At 46.1% G+C, this 20,851-nt stretch overlaps 1 protein-coding gene across 1 annotated transcript in view; it reads left to right on the top strand.

Annotated features, from left to right (window-relative positions):
* The window catches only part of LOC140711144 (SH3 domain and tetratricopeptide repeat-containing protein 1-like), a 56,845-nt gene that overhangs the window by 9,539 nt on the left and 26,455 nt on the right, over window positions 1-20,851 (top strand). Inside the window, 3 exon segments of the mRNA XM_073014053.1 lie at window positions 17,651-17,692; window positions 19,254-19,763; window positions 19,766-20,134. Coding sequence (XP_072870154.1) covers window positions 17,651-17,692; window positions 19,254-19,763; window positions 19,766-20,134 — 921 coding nt within the window.

Below are 20,851 nucleotides of genomic sequence, written 5' to 3' on the forward strand. Positions count from 1 at the left end.
CCTGTTATTCTCCGCAACGTGAATGGAACTGGAAGATATTACGAAGTAAGCCAGGAACAGAAAGTCACACAGCACATGTTCTCTTATGTGGAAGGTAAAAAAGAGTGGATCTCATGGAAGTTGAAAGTAGACAGAGGATCCTAGAGGGTGAGAAGGGTGGGGGGAGAGGGAGATAGGGAGAAATTTGTTAAAGGATACAAAATTATAGCTGGATAGGAATAAGTTCTAGTGTTCTATAACATAGGATGACTATAGTTAACAAGAATATATAGTTTCAGGCTGTGCGCGGTGGCTCATGCCTGTAATTCTAGCACTTTGGGAGGCTGAGGTGGGTGAAACACCTGAGGTCAGGAGTTTGAGACCAGCCTGGCCAACGTGGTGAAACCCCATCTGTACTAAAAATACAAAAATTAACCGGGCATAGTGGTGGGTGCCTGTAACCCCAGTTACCAGGGAGGCCGAGGCAGGAGAGTAGCTTGAACCTGGGAAGCAGATGTTGCAGTGAGCTGAGATCACACCACTGCACTCTAGCCTGGGCAACAGAGCAAGACTTTGTCTCAAAAAAAAAAAAAAAAATGTAGTTTCAGATAATTGGAGGAAGGGTATTGAACGTTACCAACACAAAGAAATGATAAATGTTTGAGATGGTGGATATGCTAATTACACTGATCACATACATTACATGTATTATAACATCACTCTGTGTGCTCCATACATATGTACAGTACACAATTATGTGTCAATTAAAAAAGAAAAAGCTGAACTTAGATTGGAATGGCTATGAAGTAGCTAGCTTTTTCATATTTTTGGTATAGACCCTAGGCATTTATGTTAAGTAAACTACCGTTGGCTTTAGGAAATGTTTAGTATTTGAATTTTAGCCTTGCATTTTATAATACAGAGAAGTAAAACTGTAAGTTTACTTTAGATACAGTCACAGGGGTTGGCCGTGATGACTTTTTTATGTAATAAGGGGGAAATATACCTTAATTAATAGGCATACATGCTCATTTTTCTCCCTTGTACACATTTTCAGCTGTTGTACAGGCATTGTGATACTTATGTAAACAGTATACGATATCTTAGGTAGGAATCAGAATTTTAAGGTAAGAATACTTAGAGTTATATATTTTTCAAGCTTTCAAAGTGGACATTTTGCATGTCCATTTTATAACTGTAATTAAATTTTCAAAAAGACAATACCTGTCTTTAATATGGGTGATGCTCTAGCATTTTTTTTTTTTGGAGACAGGGTCTCACTTTCTCCCAGGCTGGAGTGTAGTGGTGCGATCATGGCTCACTGCAGCTTCAGCCTCATAGGCTCGAGAGATCCTCCCACCTCAGCCTCCCAAGTAGCTGGGACCACAGGTGTACAACACCATGCCCAGCTAATGTTTAAAATTTTTTTGCAGAGACAGGGCCTTCCTCTGTTGCTCAGGCTGGTCTGGAATTCCTGGGTTCAAGTGATTCTCCTGCTTCATCCTCCCAAAGTGCTGTGATTACCGTCCTGTGCCACTGCCTGGCCCCATATAAGTGGGATGATGACTTGAGCCTAGGGGTTCCACACCAGCCTGGGTAACATGGCACAAGATCCTGTCTCTACAAAAACTAAAAAAATTAACTGGTCATGGTGGCACCTGCCTGTGGTCCCAGCTACTCCAGGAGGCTGAAGCAGGAGGATAACTTGAGCCCAGGAGTCGAGGCTGCATTGAGCTCTGATCTTGTCATTGCATTCCAGCGTGGGTGACAGAGTGATACGTTGTCTCTTAAGAAAAGTTACTGGCTACCTGATTATTCATAGGGAAAAAACCTGAACTCTGACCTAAACCTCATACCTCGTACAAAAATTAACTCAAAATGGATCATGGACTAGAACGTAAAATGCAAAATAAAGATGAAAAGAGGAGCTAGAGACTGGGAGAAACTATTTGCAAACTACATGTCTGATAAAGGACTCATATCTATAATATATAAAGAACTATCCAAATTCAGCAGTGAAACCAAATCATCTACTTTGAAAATGAATAAGAGACCTTAAGAGACATTTCAGATAACATATAAGCACATGAAAAGATGTTCACCATCATGAGCCATCAGAAAAATGCACACTAAAGCTACATCACTATACACCTATCAGAATGCCTAAAATAAAAAGTAGTAACAAGACCAATGCTGGTGAGGATGCAGGCAAACGGGATCACTCACACTTGGCTGCTGGGAATGGAAGATGGTACAGCCAATCTGGAAAACAGCTTGACAGTTTCTTAAAAAACTCAATGTGCAATTGCCATAGGATGCAGCACTCACATTCATGGGCAGTTATCCCAGAGAAATGAAGACTTATGTTCACACAAAAGCCTATATGTATCTGTTCATAGCAGCATTATTTATAAAGGCTAGAAACTGGAAACAGCCTGGAGACTGCTCAGCAGGTGAATGGTTAAACAAACTGGTGCACCCAGGCCCCAGATACCACTCTGCAGTAGTTAATGACATCCTTGTTCATCAGTCTTTCAAACTAGAAACCACCATCGTGCTTACTCCCCTTTTTTCCATCCTGGTGGACTTCATTTTGTATTTCTTTCCAATGCATTTTCCCTCTGTCCTTTCTGGTTGCACCTCATGCCTCATTTGAACCGTTGTAAGAGCCCCCGAATTGTTTATCTGCCTCATCATGGAATCCTTTCTACACTTCATGTCCCGCATTGTCATTGGAACAATCTTTCCAAAACATGAACAAACTAACTTAAAAGAAATATCCCAGGTAGCCTTCCAAATAAGTATAAGCTTTCTGTTAGAAGTTTGACTTCTTGCCTATAGGGATCCCGAGGACTGTAGAGAGACAGATTTGCTGTCTGCATTTTAAGATCAGGCAGAAATCCCTGGAGGGGCCCATGTGGAACAGTGGCACAAATACTGGTTCTAGAATCAGAAGCCCTCATATCCTGGTTCTAACACTAGCTGGATGTTCTTGAGAAAGTTTTGGTTTCAAACCTCAGTATGAGGAAGCATACTCAAGGGATCACACAAGGCTGCTGGGAGGAGCAGATGAGGGGCATGGTGAACATGCTGTGTAATCCGTGAAGTACGTCTTATGTGTGAGAAGTGGAACTGTGTGGATAACGGTTCTGGAATCATTGTATGAAAACGATGGAAAGCACATTCGTAGTTCTGCCTGATGATACCACTGGGCACCTGTGTTGTACGTGACTGCAACATGGGTGAGGCCCGGGTCAGTACAGCTCACAGTTTGGTTTTCATGCAGTTAGAAAGGCCCGAGAGGACCCTTCCCCCCTCCAGCTGTAGGAAGGAGGCGGCTGTCTCCTGCCTCTATTTGGTGGGATTGTCTGTGGCTCCTTGGGGACAGGAATGCAGGGAGTGGGGGAAGAAAGCCGGCCTGACTGCTAACTAGTCACCCTTTCCCCAGGAAGGAGTGGAGGGGTCATTTCGTGGTAACTTGCCAAGTCTTTCTTAACTCATCTGCTCTTTGAAATGACCAGCATGACAAGTAAAAGACCCGTTAGAGACAGATGGGCTGTGTGTCCCGTGCGTTTATGGCTTTGTGGACTCAGAGCTGCCAGAACTCGATAGCTTTCTGGGGAACGGTGGGTCAGCCAAGGGGCTGAAAATAGTGAGAGGAAGAAAATCCACCCTCGTTGCTCTGGTCTGGGAGTGATGACTGAGGAGAGCGGCATGGAGGGCCCAGCCGTGGGGTCCCTCTCAAGCACACCCTCACCGCAGTGGGAATGCGGGTCTCAACCTCCCTAGGTCTCCGTGATTTTCGTCTGTCACATACTCACCTCCAGCAGGGACGTCTATGGTGATGAGATGAGGGAGCATCATAGCACATGTGGCGCTTAGTAGGCTTGCGGTGAGTGGACGCTGGCGTCAGTGGAACAGGAGACTGGGCGCTGCATGTGGACGCACTCACGTGCTGGTTGCATGAGTGGACAGAGGGGAGAGGGACGCTCTGCAGTTCTCCTTTTGGTCTGTCACCCCCGCTGTTGTGAACAGAATCCGTGAGTGTATTCTGTTGCCCCAGTCTACTTGGTAGGCTGATTGTTCAATTTTTTGCTTCCACTTTTGATTTCTTAAGAATGGGAAAAGGAATACTTCAGTTACTTTTCTGGTTGATGGCATACTTTCCTTGATATCACCTTAATGCTTTTTAATTTCTATGTATTTTGGATGCTGGAGCTTGCCTGACATCTGTGTTTTTATGCCTCACCCTCTCGCGTAACTGTTGGCCACACCAGGACCAGAGAGAAGTGACCAGATCGATTGGTAGCAGGGCTAGGACTGGAATTCTCCAGCCTTTTAATGCCCAGCAGAGCAGGCTCTGTTTTCTGTATTGCACTGCTCTTCCCTATTTCGACCCCTGTTAGGACAGTGGATGTGAAATGTAGCTGGACGCTTTTGGGGGTGTGCTAGGAGTGTGGCAGATGCCTCAAACTGGCAGGCAGATGCCTCAAACTGGCATTTTCCCCTGATTCTGAATTCTCATGGCTCAGAGTCAGTCTCTAGGCTACGGACCAGGAAGACGCAGGAAGTTGTTTTGTAGGAAAAACTATGCCAGGGCATTTTTTTCACCCGGTAATTTATTTGGTTTGGACTGGAATAAATCTCTGATATTGGTTTCTTTGCCAATATTATTAGGGAGTGGAGCCTGACTTGTTAACTTAATCCGATTCATAGTACTTAGAATCTCAGTGAGTGTGTGTTGAACGGAGTGGAAGTGTGAGAGCATCTTGGACAGTGGTTTGCAAACCTAGCTGCATCTGGGGCGCTGTGAAAAACACATGCGTGCTTACTCCAGACCAGTTGAAATAGAATCTGCAGGAATGGAGCCTGGGCAGCTATAATGCTGTTAAAAAACCCCAGGTGGTTCTGATATACCCTAAAGGTTGAGTAAAGGTTGAGATCCACTGATCCACAGTGAATTGGAGTCCTGGATCATAGACATGCCTTACGCTTTCACCAGCTTAGAATGGTTCTTGTGCTTTAGAACTGTGAAAAAGTGTTATGCAAACAAGTGTGGAAATAGCCTAAATGCCACATCCTGTTACTACCTGTCATGAAGTACATTGACCAGTTATTCACTCTATTCTGATCTCTACCCATTCCACCTTTTCTTCATGGAACAATGATTTGACAGTTGGTTATGCAGAACCATTGTAAGTCCAGTTTGATTGGCAGGAAACGATTTTGGGTATGAAGTACCTTTTAGGCATTTATTGAACTCTTGTTTGTACCACCGCTGTGCTGGACAGATTATAAATATTACTTCTTTAAACAAGGCCTATGGAGTCAGGCTGCCTGGGATTTGCTAACTAGCTGTGTCATTTGGGACAAGTTTTTAAGCATATATAAACCTGACTTTCATCTATGAAATGGAATGACAAGGGGTAATTATCATCTCACATGATCGTGCAAATGTGTGTGTAAAGTGCCTAGTTTGGTGCCTAACACATAGTAACTACTCAGTAAAGTTATTATTACACCATCATCATCATATTTAAATGTAAATATTAAGAGCTAATAAATTTGTAAAAGGTACTATACCTTTACCCCTTGAATCAAAGACTACTTTAGTTTTAAGCGGTTGGGTGAATTTATCACTTAAATATTGGCCTCTTGAATACCTTGAATTTCAATTGAACGTAGCCAGAGGATTTCATAATTGGACCGTTTCCTCTGGAACTTGGAGCTTTGTTTGTTTTTTGGTTTCACTTCCTACTCTAAGCTTGGGGCTGTGCACACCTTTATGGTGACTTCTGGTACTGGGGAATCAAAGCTTCATTCGCTTCTTTGGAGGAGATGATCTTATGCTATATGAAGCACTCAGACTTTGTTAACTGTGTACCATCCAGACAAGACCAGGTGCTTCCCATGGCAGCCTGTCCTTTTCTTAGCTCTCTCATCAATCTAGCCTGTTCCTTCTATTCCTCTTTATACTAGAACTTGCCTTTGAACAAGGAATGTTGTTTTGTCACTACTAGGTCCCCAGCAATTAGTAATGCCTAGCATATACTAGGTGCCTCCTGAATGTTAATAGGTGATAATCTAGCAGAACACAAGATAAATCCGCAGGTTGAGATTTAAGCTGAGTGGTATGAGCGCTGCATTGGCAAACTTATTAAATCAATTTTGTTAATACAAGTTTAACATATCTTAGTAACTGACTTAGTTCAGGAATCATTTACTGAGTGTCTTCTAGGCCAGACATTGGGGACAGAAAGGTAATAATATGTGATCCCTGCCTCATGCACAGGAAGTCTAGTGTGATGGACAGACACATGCCAATGGCTGCCATGGAATATGGTGAGCATTAAGATAAAGGGGCACCCTGTGTGCCCTTGGAGCATAGAGCAGGGCTTGTGTTCTGGGAACATGGGCTCCATGTGAAAACACAATTTAAATTTTCTTTCTTTCTTTCTTTTTTTTTTTTGAGATAGAGTCTTGCTCTGTGGTCCAGGTTGGAGTACAGTGGTGTGATCTCGGCTCACTGCAACGTGCTCCCCCCAGGTTCAAGCGATTCTCGTGCCTCAGCCTCCCGAGTAGCTGGCATAACAGGTGTGCGCCACCATGCCCGGCTAATTTTTGCATTTATAGTAGAGATGGAGTTTCACCATGCTGGCCGGGTTGGTCTTGGACTCCTGACATCAGGTGATCCTCCCGCCTCGGCCTTCCAAAGTTCTGAGATTATAGGCATGTAAGTATTCATCCTTTTAAATATCTGCGGGTAGCACTTAACTTTAAATGGGTACTAATTAAACTATTGAATGACTTTAGTATGGATTGAATGACTTTGCTCGGGCCTCGTTTTTAATTTCCTTCATTAGAGAGAAAAAAAAAATGCAGGTTGAATATCCCTCATCCAAACTGCTTGGAACCAGAAGTGTCTCAGATTTTTTTATATTTTTGGATTTTTGAATATTTGTACTATACTTGCTGGTTGAGCCTCCTGCATTCAAAAATCCAGAGTCTGAGCTGTTCCAATGAACATTTCGTTGAGTGTCACGTCGGCACTCAAAAGTTGTGGATTTTGGAGTTTCTGGTTAGGGAGACTCATCCTGTATGGGTGGTGGATTGTCGCAGGAGTTCCGGACCAGAGGTTGGGTGACTAGGGTTTAGTTTTCACTTTGTTACTAAACAGGCTGTTTTCTTCCATAAGCTCAGCTTTAGATCCCCCGGTTGTCAAAGAAGGGAATGGGCCATCTGATGTTTAAGGCCTCTGTTAGTTCTGACTTGGAGACACCTGGCTTCAGTTCATCTTCCTTAGGAGTGGACAAAGAATATGGGAATTTTGAAATTGTTAGTCAACATCTACAGGGTCGTTGCAGCCTGGTTTTGGGTAAAGGTCATCTTTAGTGAGCCCAGGGAGAAACAGTGGTTTAGCTGTCAGCTGAGAGGGGTAAGCGGTTCTATTAATTTTCCTCTGTGGTAGTGGAAGCATTGTTAAGGGTCACAGCGTTAGTGGAGCTGACTGGAAAGAGGAGGGGAACTCACTGTTGCAGGTTATATTGAATGTCTTTTCAGTCACTAAATGCTTTTTATGATATGTTTTTCAGGATTTCAGTGTTGTATGATTTCTCTGTGTTAAGCACAGGAAATTTAACATCAGCAAAAAAGAATGCTCTTTTTTTCTTTTTTTTTTTTTTTGAGATGGGGTTTCCCTCTTGTCATCCAGTCTAGAGTGCAGTGGCGTGACCTCAGCTCACTGCTACCTCGGCCTCCTGAGTTCAAGCGAGTTTCCTGCCTCAGCCTCCCGAGTAGCTGGGATTACAGGTGCCCGCCAGCATGCCCGGCTAATTTTTGTAGTTTTAGTACACATGGGGCTTTGCCATATTGGCCAGGCTGTTCTTGAACTTCTGACCTCAGGTGATCCTCCTGCCTCGGCTTCCCAAATTGCTGGGATTACAGGCATGAGCTGCCACGCCTGGCCTTGAATGTTCTTTCTGTGGGAATCTATAAAAGCCAGGTTTTGAGTCTAGTGGCAGAAAACCTCTTCTTCATTGTTTAGCTGTGCTGTGAACTTGGAGGGCTTCAAGCCCAGCTGAAAAAGCTGTAGTATTTTAGGTCAGTTGGCTGTCTTGGAGAACTTAATGAGCACTGGGCTGGAGTGATACTGTCAGAGTTCATGAGCGGTGTGAGGCTCTCAAAGCCTAGATACTGGGGTTGCCCAAATACATCGGCTGGTCTCACTGTTTCTCTTGGGAGTCGGGGGGTGGAAAATGCAGTGGTCTTAACTCTGCTCTTAATTTGATAGTGCTGTTATTAATGGTAGGAATGATTTCGTATGTTTGCATTTTGCTTTGTAATTCACAGAGAATTTTAAAATCCATTATCTGATTTCATTCCCTCAGCAGTTCTGTGAAAAAGGCAGAGCAGTTTTCATATCTTCTGTTTTCCCATCATTCTCTTGTGGTTCACAGAAGCTAAGAGCCTTCACCAAGGTCATAGGGTGAATGAGTCGCAGAGCTGGGAGTAGAGGCTCAGGCTTCTAGTGACCCCGTTTCTTCCTTGATAGCTCGCTCTGGTGGCGCTATGCTCAGGTAACGGCACACGTTCGGTTTGGTCTTTTGTAAATCCCTGCCCCATTTCGGGGGAGGTTCTTGGGAGGCTTTTATTCATTTTGGAGCATTTAAGTATCTTGTCCTCTCTCCCTCTTCCCAGATGCATGGGCATTTCTGCAGGCCCTCAGGCTGGTCCTTGTGCGTGGGGGCATCTCCTGCCTCCACGTTGCTTGCACGCCCCCTTCTGAAGGTGCTCTTCCCCGCATGGAGCCCCCTCGTGCTGCCTCCACACTGCAGGCTGTTCGGTAAATGTTCCTAAGTGAGCATCGTTGTTTTCTAGAAATGGGACGGGGTATGGATGCCAAGTTCTTTTCTGTGTGAAGTCTTCGATTGTATCATCTTGCCTTCCCCGTGTGTGCTCCTTGAGGTTGTCGCTGTGCTGCGGTCATCTGTGTTCCCTAGGGTGCCTCCCTTGGAGTCCTGGCCATAGTAGACATGCAGTCAGTGTTCACGGCCTAAATGAGAGAAAGGCCAACAGAGTCATTAAATCTGGAAAATGACAAGTGAGGGAAAGGAATTTTTATTGAAGGCATGTGAAAAAGAAATCTTTTTAGAAAAGTTGACCTGTTTCTCAACTGGAGTTGAATTTCAGCTCAGAAAAAACAGCTGTGTGCCCAGATGGCTTTGGGATTTCAGTTTGTGACAGATGAATTGAATTTGTTGTTGTATGAATGTGTTATCCTTTTGTGGTTTTATTAGGCCTTTCTCCCAAATGGAATCGATTTTTCTATAAAACTCACACTTCCTTTTTGAGAAGTGTAACACTAATTGTATGGAATGGTCTCCCAAAAGATTACCTGCCATGAACCGAACACACTGCCTCAGACTCACGGTCCCTGGTTTCTGCCTGTGCAGCTGCAGGGCAGAGAGGCACGCTCGAGCTGAAATCAAGACGCGTGTCTGCATCTTCTCTTTCTTGACTGCTGTTTCGTCTCTGAGCTGGCCTGCCTTCAACGTCTAGGAGCTTGGTGGGTGTAGACACATTACGGTATGGAGGAGGGATACGGCGTTGCCACAGCCAGGAGACTCGCTGAAGTCTCTGTTCTCTTCCTGCTCACTGCTCTGACTTTGTATAAGTCACATGTGTAGGGCTGTGCACAGTGGCTTACACCTGGAATCCCAGCACTTTGGGAGGCCAACCTGGGAGGATCTCTTGAGCCCAGAGTTTGGAATCAGTCTGGGCAACATGGTGAAAGCCCATCCCTACAAAAAATAAAAATTAAAAAATTAGCCAGGTGTATTGGCTTATGCCTGTAATCCCAGCTACTGGAGAGGCTGAGGTGCGAGAATCACTTGAGCCCGGGAAGTCGAGGCTGCAGTGAACCATCATCACGCCACTGCACTCCAGCCTGGTCAGAGCAAGACCTTGTCTCAAAACAGACAAAAACAAACAAACAAAAACCCATGTGTAATAGTGGCAGTAGTTAACTTTTGAAAGTTTGAAGAAAAGTTTCTAAATCACCCGTGACCATGGACAATTTACTTAGCCTTTCTATGCCTCAGTTTCCTCATCTATGAAAAATGAGAGAATATGGTACTGATCTTACAGGATCATTAAACCATTGCCCAGATTGCTTATAGAGCTAGAGCTTTTTCCTTGAAGTACATGAGTATGGTTGTCAGACATCTGAAACCCGAAGCCATCTTACAACATCATTTGGATGCTACCCCCTCTTCGCCCTCTTTTTCCATTTGTAAGGGACAAGGATCCAGGAAGGAAAGAATCAGCTTACAAAGGCTTTTGTTACAATTAATCGTTCATGTTCTTTCTTTCGGTATCTTATTCTCTGTTTACATTTTTTTTTTTTTATTACATTTTTTGAGACAGAGTCTTGCTCTGTCACCCAGGCTGGAGTGCAGTGGCACGATCTCGGTTCACTCCAACCTCTGCCTCCCAGGTTCAAGTGATTCTTGTGCCTCAGCTTCCTGAGTAACTGAGATTACAGGTGTGTGCCACCACGTCCAGCTAATTTTTATGTTTTTAGTGGAGACAAGGTTTCGTCATGTTGGTCAGGCTGATCTTGAACTCCTGAACTCAGGTGATCTGCCTGCCTCAGTCTCCCAAAGAACTGAGAGTACAGATGTGAGCCACCGCCCCCGGCCGCTGTTTTCATTTTGTAACACTAGCGTCACCCCAGTGTAGGGTGGCTAGGGGTATTCTTCTTTCCTGTTTCCTGGTGTATTTTCCTCTACAGTATTGATCACTCTTTAACATACTTTTTGGTTGTCTGTCGCTACCTACAAAAATATATGTTCGCTGTTATATCACCAGTGCCTGGCACATAGATAGTCAATATTTGTTGAATGAATGAATGAATGAATGAATGAATGGGCTGAAAGAACCTTATTCTTCTTTCTTCTGTCAGTTCACACCAAATGCTTTTGGAAAATGCTATATGAACAGGGATCATAAGCAGCAGAGGTTACACACATGGCTGTGGGATAGCCCATCATCCTCAGATACTTGTCTGGAAGGAGGTGGAGTACTTGAGTAGAAATGATACAAGATAACTTCTTCAGGAAATCAGCCAAGTGTCACAGCTTTTCACACAGGCGTGTGATGTTTGCGTATGTGTGTATGAAGAGCTGTCATGGCCTAGAATCACGGGCCTTTAGATCCCTTGTACAGATAGAAAAGTAAAGTCGGAGGCCCAGGAATGCTGTAGGCCACCAAGGTAGAGTCCCTGTCTGTCCTTCTCAGTGTCCGGTCACTTCTCACTGCACTCCCCTCTTTACTCCTAAAGCCACTTTCCCTGACTCTGAATGTGTAACCACGAGGGAGAAAATGTACTCCAGGCTCACAATTTGTGGAGAAAAAGCCCAGCACCTAAAAATAATGTTCACAAAGTTTGTACCTAGAAAACGTGGCCATTTCTATCATGTCTTTGAATTTCCCTGTTTCTCATACATTTTATAAACAAGACAGTAGAAGGAGATTCGTGAACAGCAACTTTAGAACAAGGGGGAAAAAATCAAACCTAGAACATTCCAGTTTCTGTTTTCTTCTCAGTTTAGGGCTGAGGCACTTTAGCTTCCTGTCTAAGGGACTACTCAAATCTGATTAGAAGCCATTGTGGGCTGGTAATTATCCATAATTTTAGGAAGACAGATGTAGCACCAACTCTGTTCTCTAATAGCAGGCTTATTAATTTTAAATTTGCATGGCAGGAGAATCAGATGGCGAGGTGAGATAAGCATTCAGATGCTTGGTCAATGATAGCTGTTTACTTCCACGTGTCACATGGGGATTTGGGACCCGGGAAGTCCACTGAGAACTGATGATTGTCTGTCCCCTAACCAGCTGGGTTCTTTTTCATCCTGAGCTCAGAAAGATTGCTCCTACTGCAGCCAGGGAAGACAGGTTGTTGACTGGTTAGAAATCATGGTAGGTTATTTTCTCCACTCGCAGTTCGCAGTTGGAAAGCAGAGCTATCAAAAAGTTGTCTCTGTTGTATTTCAAATCTGGGTGTTTAAAAAATTATGTAAGCAATTTAATCATTTCTTTAACAGTAGTTGTGTGTGTTCTTGATGCGAATGAGAGGTGCATTCCCTTGTAAAATCCCTGGGACTTAATAGGAAGATGTGAGCCTTAGAACAGAAGTTGGTTTTCTAGATGATCACGTAGATATGATGCTGAGCACTAGACAAAGATGTTGATTGAAGCGATTTAAAAAAATTTTGTCTGAGTTCAGATTTTACACCAATATTTAGAAAATCAGCAAAAGAACTTGGAGGAATGTTCTCAGGCATCCAGTTCAGCCCCCTGCGCACATTGTCATAAAATCCGAGTGTGTGTACAGGGAGACGCATTCCTTTCTGTTCTCATCACTGGTCCTTCCCTGGCTCTGCACCTGCCTGTCATGCGCGTCCCTGTGAAGAGACCACCAAACAGGCTTTGTTTGAGCAATAAAACTTTTTAATCACCTGGGTGCAGGCGGGCTGAGTCTGAAAAAGAGAGTCAGCGAAGGGAGATAAGGGTGGGGGCGTTTTATAGGATTTGGGTAGGTAAAGGAAAATTACAGTCAAAGGGGGGTTGTTCTCTGGTGGGCAGGAGTGGGGGTCACAAGGTGCTCAGTGTGGGAGCTTTTTGAGCCAGGAAAAGGAATTTCACAAGATAATATAATCGCTTAAGGCAAGGACCGGTCATTTTCACTTCTTTTGTGGTAGAATGTCATCAGTTAAGGTGGGACAGGGCATTTGCACTTCTTTTATGATTCTTCAGTTACTTCAGGTCATCTGGGCATATAAGTGCAAGTCACAGGGGATGCGATTCCTTGGCTTGGGCTCAGAAGCATGACATTGCCCTCTTCCCTACCTTTTCCCTCCTGTGCGGTTCTCTCACAAAGTGAATGGCCTCAGCCACAGCTTCTCTGCAGCTGCATCAGACTGTGGCGACAGGAGTGGTGGCTCCTGCAGGGCCTGCTGTCCCCACTGAGCCCAGTCTTGCTTGCCGCTGGAACCTGGTCACCATTTTGCACCGAAAGTATGTAATTCTATGGAATGAAAGCCAACATGCTGGGAATGGAGGTGTCTTTATCACGGTGCTCTGCATATTTTAATCTTGGGTGGAAAGTATGGAAAAGTATGTGATACCTGTGGTTTGATGTCAGAAGGACGTTGTGAACTTGACGTGGACTGAGGATGTTCAGGTGCAACAGGCACCCTGGCTTCATTAAATGAGACTTCCCCATCTCCCTGTCAGGCATGCACAGGTGTATGGCCACATCTTATGTGTTATCCTTATCTAGAGTGCGCCTTGTCGTCACGTTTAAAGTTACATGATGATATTCTGCCTCATAGAGTAGGTCCCAAACCGCATTCAACACAGAAATGCACTCTTGCTTTTATACATAGAAAGTGCTTTCATATACCAAGTGGGAGAGCAGTCCTAAAATCTGGGCTGGAATCACAGAAGGAAGACTTGGGGAAGCAATAGATTCCCTAATCCAAAGCTGGTTTTTGATGAACCTAGAAACAGGACCAAGAGAAGTGAATTTGCCTAAGGCCCTGACAGTGTCTCACGGTAGCATTTGAACCTAGCAGTTTCTTGACCTATTTCTTTAAATGATTAGTCATGCTTCCTCTGATTCCTATATAAACGTATTCCTCATTCATTCTTTTGTTTCAGTGAATTATTGCGGTGCTACCACGTAGCAGTATTTGAGTCAAAATGTGGCAGTGTTTATCCCTTTCCAAGGTTTTTAGTTGTACAGTTTGTCAAAGTTGTGCTAACAGTTTCTTGTTGGTTGCAAGGTGTCCTTTCAGAAGCCAATTGTGTGGTGTATTTATATTGCTTGTTGGAGGTAGTTTGGTTAGAACCTACTTTGAGTGGCTGGCGTGGGCCTGGGGGACAATAACAGCTGCCTGCTTCATGGGCAGAGATGAAGTAATTGCTTCCTGGGAAGTACCATCCTCCTGGCCACACTCTCCAGCCCATTTCCTTTGTGGTGGTTTCCTTGCATCTGCATGGTTCTGACTTCATGTGAGTCTCTTATTTTAGCATATGACTTCAGGCTGTGGGGAAGAATGGCCATTTTAGCACAGAGATGCACACAAAGGAACAACTGGCTAAATGTGAGTGAAGACATTCTTGGGGGGGGATTCATTTCTTTTATTCTGTAACAGGCAATCTGGGAAACATTCTGGACATGTGGCCTGTGGCCTGCACTGTCACAGCTCCTCCCTGCAGGATCGCAGATGTTTGGAGATTGTAGTGATAACTGTTATCATTGAGAATGCCATTCTCACAGGCTCTAATAAGTCAGGATTTATTCAGTGTGAATTTGTTAAAGACAACTGTATTTCTAGCCAAATCCATGGGAGATGTTTCTCCTGGCAGTGTTGCTGGGGGTATTCCCATGGCTTAGTCTTAGGGGAGCACACGCCTTTGAATACTGCTGAAGCTGTAAGTACCCAAAGCGCACCGGAGTACTTTTGCCATACGGGGTGTTAGTCACTGATACACGTCTCAGTCAGACCTGATGGATTCTTGACCCCTTCCTTTCTTAATTTTTTAATTTTTATTTTTTATTTTTGTTTTTTAAGAGCACAACCCCTCAGGTGGCCACCATGAATCTCTGGTGTTTTCAGTTGGCTGCAGCCTATTTGCTATCTCTGGTTCAAACATATTCGAAGTCTGATGATGCTTCCCTCTGTTGTTCTTCTGCTGTGTGACCTCCACGCATGCAGGGTTCAAGACTGTCAGAGCTGGGAGCCACCTTCACAACTACCAGGGTTTCCGGAACTTCCTTTATCTAGCCCTGGGGATGGAAGAGATGTCATCAGAGACGGAGGCTTATTAGGTTTACATGCCATTGATAACGAATGAGGAGGTTTTCTTTTATATAAGGGGAGCTTCTTATAATGTGCTTTAGTAGGGTAAAGAAGCTTTTGAGGTTTGCTTTCTCTGGAAAGATAATTTGTGATCCTGCTGTTGCTTTCAACAAAAATATCATTTGCATACCAGTGCATGTTGTATTACTGAGCACTGGCTGACAAACGGTTCTTAACTCGTCATTCACTCCGCCACTGATTTTTGAATGGCATATGTGTGCCAGCTGTAGTAGGAACTTGCTAGACTCTAGAACTAACCCTTATGAAATAGGGGTCCTGGCGGAAGCAAATGCATATAACTATAAACGTTTGAGGGGATATCAGAGGGGGTGCCTATAGGTGCAAACTTCGTTCATTCATTGTCCCATCTAGGAGGTTTTGTGTCTTAGCAGCGTGTTCCATAGCAACACATCCCTCTATCAAAATATTCATCGTATTATTTTGAAATTCTGTGCTTAGATGTGTGTTTTTCGGACTAAGTTTAGAACTGGTTAAGGACAGGCTATGGGGTACGTATTATATATATCTACACACACACATATATTTATATATATATACATTACCATTGTAAATATAGTATATATTTATATATATACTTATATATATATTTCTCCCTCTCTATATATACATACACACCACACACATACACACACACACTTCTACTGCCAAGCACAGAAAGTCAAAACTCGGCAAGGGTTCTTTTAGTGTTCATGAAAAAATAGATGTGTTAGTTGAGAGTGTCCTTAAGTTGCCAGGGGAAAGACAGGATGGATTCACAAAGGGAGATAATTTTTTTTTTTTTCTTTGTTTAACTCTTGAATTCGAAATAATTCAGACTTATGGAAAAGTTGCAAAAATAGTACAGACAATTCCCATATACTCTTCCCTCAGATTCCCCAAACATTTCACCCCATTTGTACTTTCCCTCTCTGTGGATATAATTTTTTTTTTTCTGAAATGTTTGAGAGAGGAAGGTAGAATGCAGGGCAGGGTGAAAGGTGGAAGGAGAGAGGTGGGTTGGGAGGCTTTTTTTTTTTTTTTTTTTTTAAACCTTCTAAGATGGAGTTTCGCTCTTGTCACCCAGGCTGGAGTGCAATGGCACAATCTCGGCTCACTCTAACCTCTGCCTTCTGAGTTCAAGTGATTCTCCTGCTTCAGTCTCCCGGATAGCTGGGATTACAGGCGCCCACCACCATGCTCGGCTAATTTTTTATATTTTTAGTAGAGGGGTTTCACCATGTTGGCCAGGCTGGTCTTGAACTCCTGACCTCTGATGATTCACCTGCCTTGGCCTACCAAAGTGCTGGGATTACAGGCGTGAGCCACTGTGCCTGGCGATTGGGAGGCTTTTGCCGTAACCCAGAGCGCTATGATGAGGGCTGGACCTGGTTGGAAATGATGAGGAAGGTGAGAAGTGGTTAGGTCTGGCACATATTTTGAAAGGAGAGTTTAAATGGGTTGGATGACAAGAGAGAGAAAAAGAAGTATTAAGGATGATGTCAAGGATTTTGACCTGAGTAACTGGAAGACTAGAGATGCTGTTATTGGGATCGGGAAGACTATGGGAGGAGTGGGTTATAGTAGGGGGAATCAAAAGTGTGTTTTCCGCATGCTAAATTTGAGGTCCAAAAAGGGATGTCAAGTAGTGTTGGCTGGGCGCCGTGGCTCACGCCTGTAATTCCAGCACTTTGGGAGGCTGAGGCGGGCAGATCACCTGAGGTCAAGAGTTCGAGACTAGCCTGATAATTAGTAAAATCGATGATTGATGTTTGCTAATTAATCATATTATTGCTTCTAATACTGCAGGGGGTTCACACCTACCTGTGATGTTGTTCCTAATATCTAGGGACAGAGAGCATGATTTTAGTTTTAATACCACAGTAGGTATACACTCACCCTGTGACACTGATCCTAATATTGAGAGGGGTAGAATATGACATGACTCCCAACATAGCAATGAATGGACAGCCACCCGGTGATATTGCTCCTGATATTCATGGAAGAAGCGTATGATATTACTCCCAATATCCCAGGGAGGGTACAGCTCTTCTGTGATATGGTTCCTAGTATCTGGAGGGGGAGAGGATGATAATAATTCCAGTATCGCAGGCTGTGTTCACCCACCCTGTGATATTGTTATTAATATCCTGGGAGAGGAAGATATGATTCCCCATAGAGCAGGAGGCATACACCCAGCCTGGGATATTGTTCCTAATATCCATGGAGAGGAGAGGCTGATGTTACTCCCAATATGGCAGGGGGTGTACATCCACCCTGTGATATTCTTCTTAATATTCCAAGGCTGAGAGGTTGATATTACTCCTAGTATCTCAGACACCGTACACCCCCGTGTGATACTCTTCCTGATATCTGGAAGGGGAGAAGATGGTATTAATCCCCATATCGCAGGAGGTGAACACGTACTCTGTGATATCTTTCTTAGTATGCAGGGAGAGAGAGGATAATATTATTCCCAATATTGCAGAAGATGTACACGTCCCCCCGTGATATTGTCCTTAATATTCCAAGGCACAGAAGACAATGTTACTCCCAATATCGCAGAAAGTGTACACCACACAGTGATGTTGTTCCCATGATCCAGGAGGGAAGAGGACGATATGACTTTCAACCCTTGCACCCTGCAATGCTCTCATCCTGCAACACCGACACCAGCTCAACCTGACATGGGACCAGAGGTGCTGGCTGGGGGTGTTCATTGCTTCTCTGTTCTCCCTTGCCAGACTCAGTAGAGGAAGCTGAGACCGAGCAGCCGCAGGAACAAGGTAGGTTTTGCCCGTGGCTCAGGCTTCTCTGGTTATGAGCTGGGCTTTGGAGTAATGGCAGGGGAGGGGACAGAGGTGAGTACGGTGGGCATTGGATGCGGCTGTCACCCCTCTGTGGTGTGGGCCGGGGACTTGAGGGACATCGCCTGAGGTGGGCCTGAACCTCCCGTCTACTCTGACACTGGAGGCCGTGAGGTCCCACATTTCTTCCAATGAACATGCTGACCCCCGCCTGGTCCCCAACCGAGATGGGGCATCCTTTCCACTGCTGGGACCCACATGTAGCTGTGGGTTCCTTTTTCATGACCTGGAGAAGCTGCAGTTCACCCTGTGCTCTGCCTCAGAGATGGGAGGCCACACTGCCCTCAGCGGGTAGCAGAATTCAGAGCCTTAGGTTGCAGGGGCCTCAACTGAGGTCCCTGAAGGGTCTTCTCCTTCCTGAGGGGAGCCAGGGGGGAAGGGAAGGCTGTTGTAGGTTTGCCTCAGGGAGGGGGTGGTTCCACCCTCTGCCAAAGTCACTGGAGCAAAGGCACGTGGCTCTCCAGCTGCCCCGGAGGCCAGGGTAGTGGCTGGGAGGGGCTGTGTGCCTCTGCTGGGTGGGGGCGATTTCTTAGCTAATCTAGTGTAGTCAAGTCAGACATTTGCCTCTAAATCATATTTATTTATTTTTTTAATTCTAAGGCTTTACAGATGAATAAGGAGGCAGTTTGTATTGAACATATTTTTTGCATGTGAGCTTGAAACAGAGGGTCGGTTTAAAGCTAGGTTTTTCCCTTCCCAGTAATGCCTCCTTTCATCCCAGGTTTTCCAACAGGAAATGCGCTTGTTTGCTCACCTCTGGGAGGGGGCTTTGGCTAGGAATCCACCAAAGCCAGCAGACACCAGTGGGCTGCTGGAGCAGTCTGGCCTTTGTTAACCCTTTAGGAACCGTGGGCTTCAGGTTTTCAGACCATCCACGGTGAAGGTGGCCACAGGGGCCTGGAAGCTTTCCCATCCTTCCTGCAGGGATGGTCCGTTTCCCTGCACGGAGCTGGGCACATGGGTACAACACCCCTGTCCTGTGCCGTCGGTGGCTTTACCAATTTTGCATAGCAGCTTTTGAGCTGATCCATAGCTCTGATTGGCTGTTGAGGATTTCATGGATTCCTGTACCCCACCGGGGGGCCCAATATGCTGACAGAAGTTACATTTGTAGTTGTGGTGCTGCATATTCATGGGTCCAGTTAGAAGGCTTTGATTCTTTCTAAAGGGAAAGGCATCTCTGAGGGGTCACTGTTCTGACACAGTCTCCTAAAACCTTGCTGTCAGGTGGGCGACAAAACAGGACAGGAGGGTGATTTTGTAGGAGAGTCGGGCCACGGGCCTGCGTGTTCTCTCTGTCCCCGTAGTGCCGGAGTTCGTACGTGCTCCAGGCCCCGAGTTTGCGTTGCACATAATTCTTAAGGGCTCATGGCAAGCTGCGCCGGGGACACAGAGGGCAGGGATGGGGGGACCCTGCCCCCAGTGGACCAAGGACTCACTGCCGGACTCTAATATGTCTAGGTGTTTTTGTGACTTGCAGAAATACCTCCATCTTGTCTGGGCCTGGATCCACAGGAGACCCTGTCGAAGGTGAAGAATGTTCTGGAACAATGCAAGACCTGCCCAGGCTGCCCCCTGGAGCCAGCGTCCTGGGGTCTCTGTGCGGCATCCAGCAACGTGAGCTTGCAGGACCCCGAGGACCCCTCCTTCTTCTTGGAAGCTGAGGACGACTGGGAGGACCCAGAGGCCCTGAGCTCACTGCTGCTGTTCCTGAACGCCCCCGGGTACAAGGCCAGCTTCTGTGGCCTGTACGACGTGGCACTGCCATGGCTGAGCGGCATGTTCTGCAGCTTTAGCGACGAGGAGGAGCTGACTGAGTGCCTGGCACATGCCCGAGGGGCGGCCAAGAAAGCTGGCCTCTTCATGACCAGAGTCTGTGCCATCGTGGACTGCCTGGTGGCCCTGGCCTGGCTTCACGTGCTTCATGGACAGAGCCTGGTGACCCTGAACATCCTGCAGTCTGTCCAGGATGCAGTGGTGGCCAGAGAGGACCAGAGGGTGTAATGGCCAACATGCTGGCCGTGGCTGTGAAGAGGACAGGCCGGACGAGGCAGGCAGCTGAGGGTTACTACTGCGCCTTATGAGCGGCTTGGGACCTGGGCCATTGGAGGAACCAGGCAGTGGTGCTGGCCAATTTCGGGACCCTGTGCCTGCATGCAAGTGCCAGCAGGCTGGCCCAGCACTACCTCCTGGGGGCCATGCGGCTGTTCTCGAGGCTGCCCTGCAGGGAGTGTGGCCGAGACTTCACCCACGTACTCCTGCAGCTGGGCCACCTCTGCACCCGCCAGGGCCCAGCCCAGCAGGGCAAGGGCTACTATGAGTGGGCCCTTCTGGTCACCGTAGAAATAGGCCATGTGGAGAGTGAGTGCCCTAGTTCCTCCTGTGAGCCTTCTGGGGCCACTCGGGTCAGGGCTCACCTGGGGTTTATGATTCAGAAACAAGTGGTGGTTTTTCTACCATCGAAAGTGCTGAGCCATGTCCAGCAGCAGATGTTGGCAAGCGCCCTGGAGACAGGCGGTTCCCATGCAGGGCCAGGCCCTCTGTGGCCTACTGAGGCAGCCAGCTCTTCCTGGTTTGCCCAGGGACTATCCTGCCTTGAGCACTGAAAGTCCTGCATGCTGGGAATTCCTAGACATAACCCTGGGATCAAGGCAGGCTCGGCTGTGCTGGGACTTCGGGCCCCACCATGAGCCAGGCCCTGAACACCAGTTCTTATGTCCGTGTTATCTGCTTGGTATGTTGGCAGCCTGCGCACCTGTCATCCCACTTCACAGAGGACACGGGGGCGGGTGATTGCCCAAAGCCGCAGAGCAGTTCATGCAAAAGCAGCTCGTTGTGCAGTGTGCCAGGTCCCACCCACAAATGGGGCTTGTGGGGTCCTCGGGTGGCAGAGACTGAGCGTGGGAATGTGAGCTTCAGGCCACAGAAGCCACAAAAGGGTGAGTGGTGTGATGGCGGGGCAGCACTTGGCCCTGGGTTAGGGAAGCCTCTTTAGTCTAGAACCAGAGGGTTGAGAGCATTTAGTCAAGTAATAGTTGGTGGAGGAGAGGCTGGTGGTGTAGCCTGTGTGAAGGCCTA

The sequence above is a fragment of the Chlorocebus sabaeus genome, unplaced genomic scaffold (assembly GCF_047675955.1).
Source record: "Chlorocebus sabaeus isolate Y175 unplaced genomic scaffold, mChlSab1.0.hap1 unalloc_scaffold_219, whole genome shotgun sequence".
In the NCBI taxonomy this organism is placed as follows: domain Eukaryota; kingdom Metazoa; phylum Chordata; class Mammalia; order Primates; family Cercopithecidae; genus Chlorocebus; species Chlorocebus sabaeus.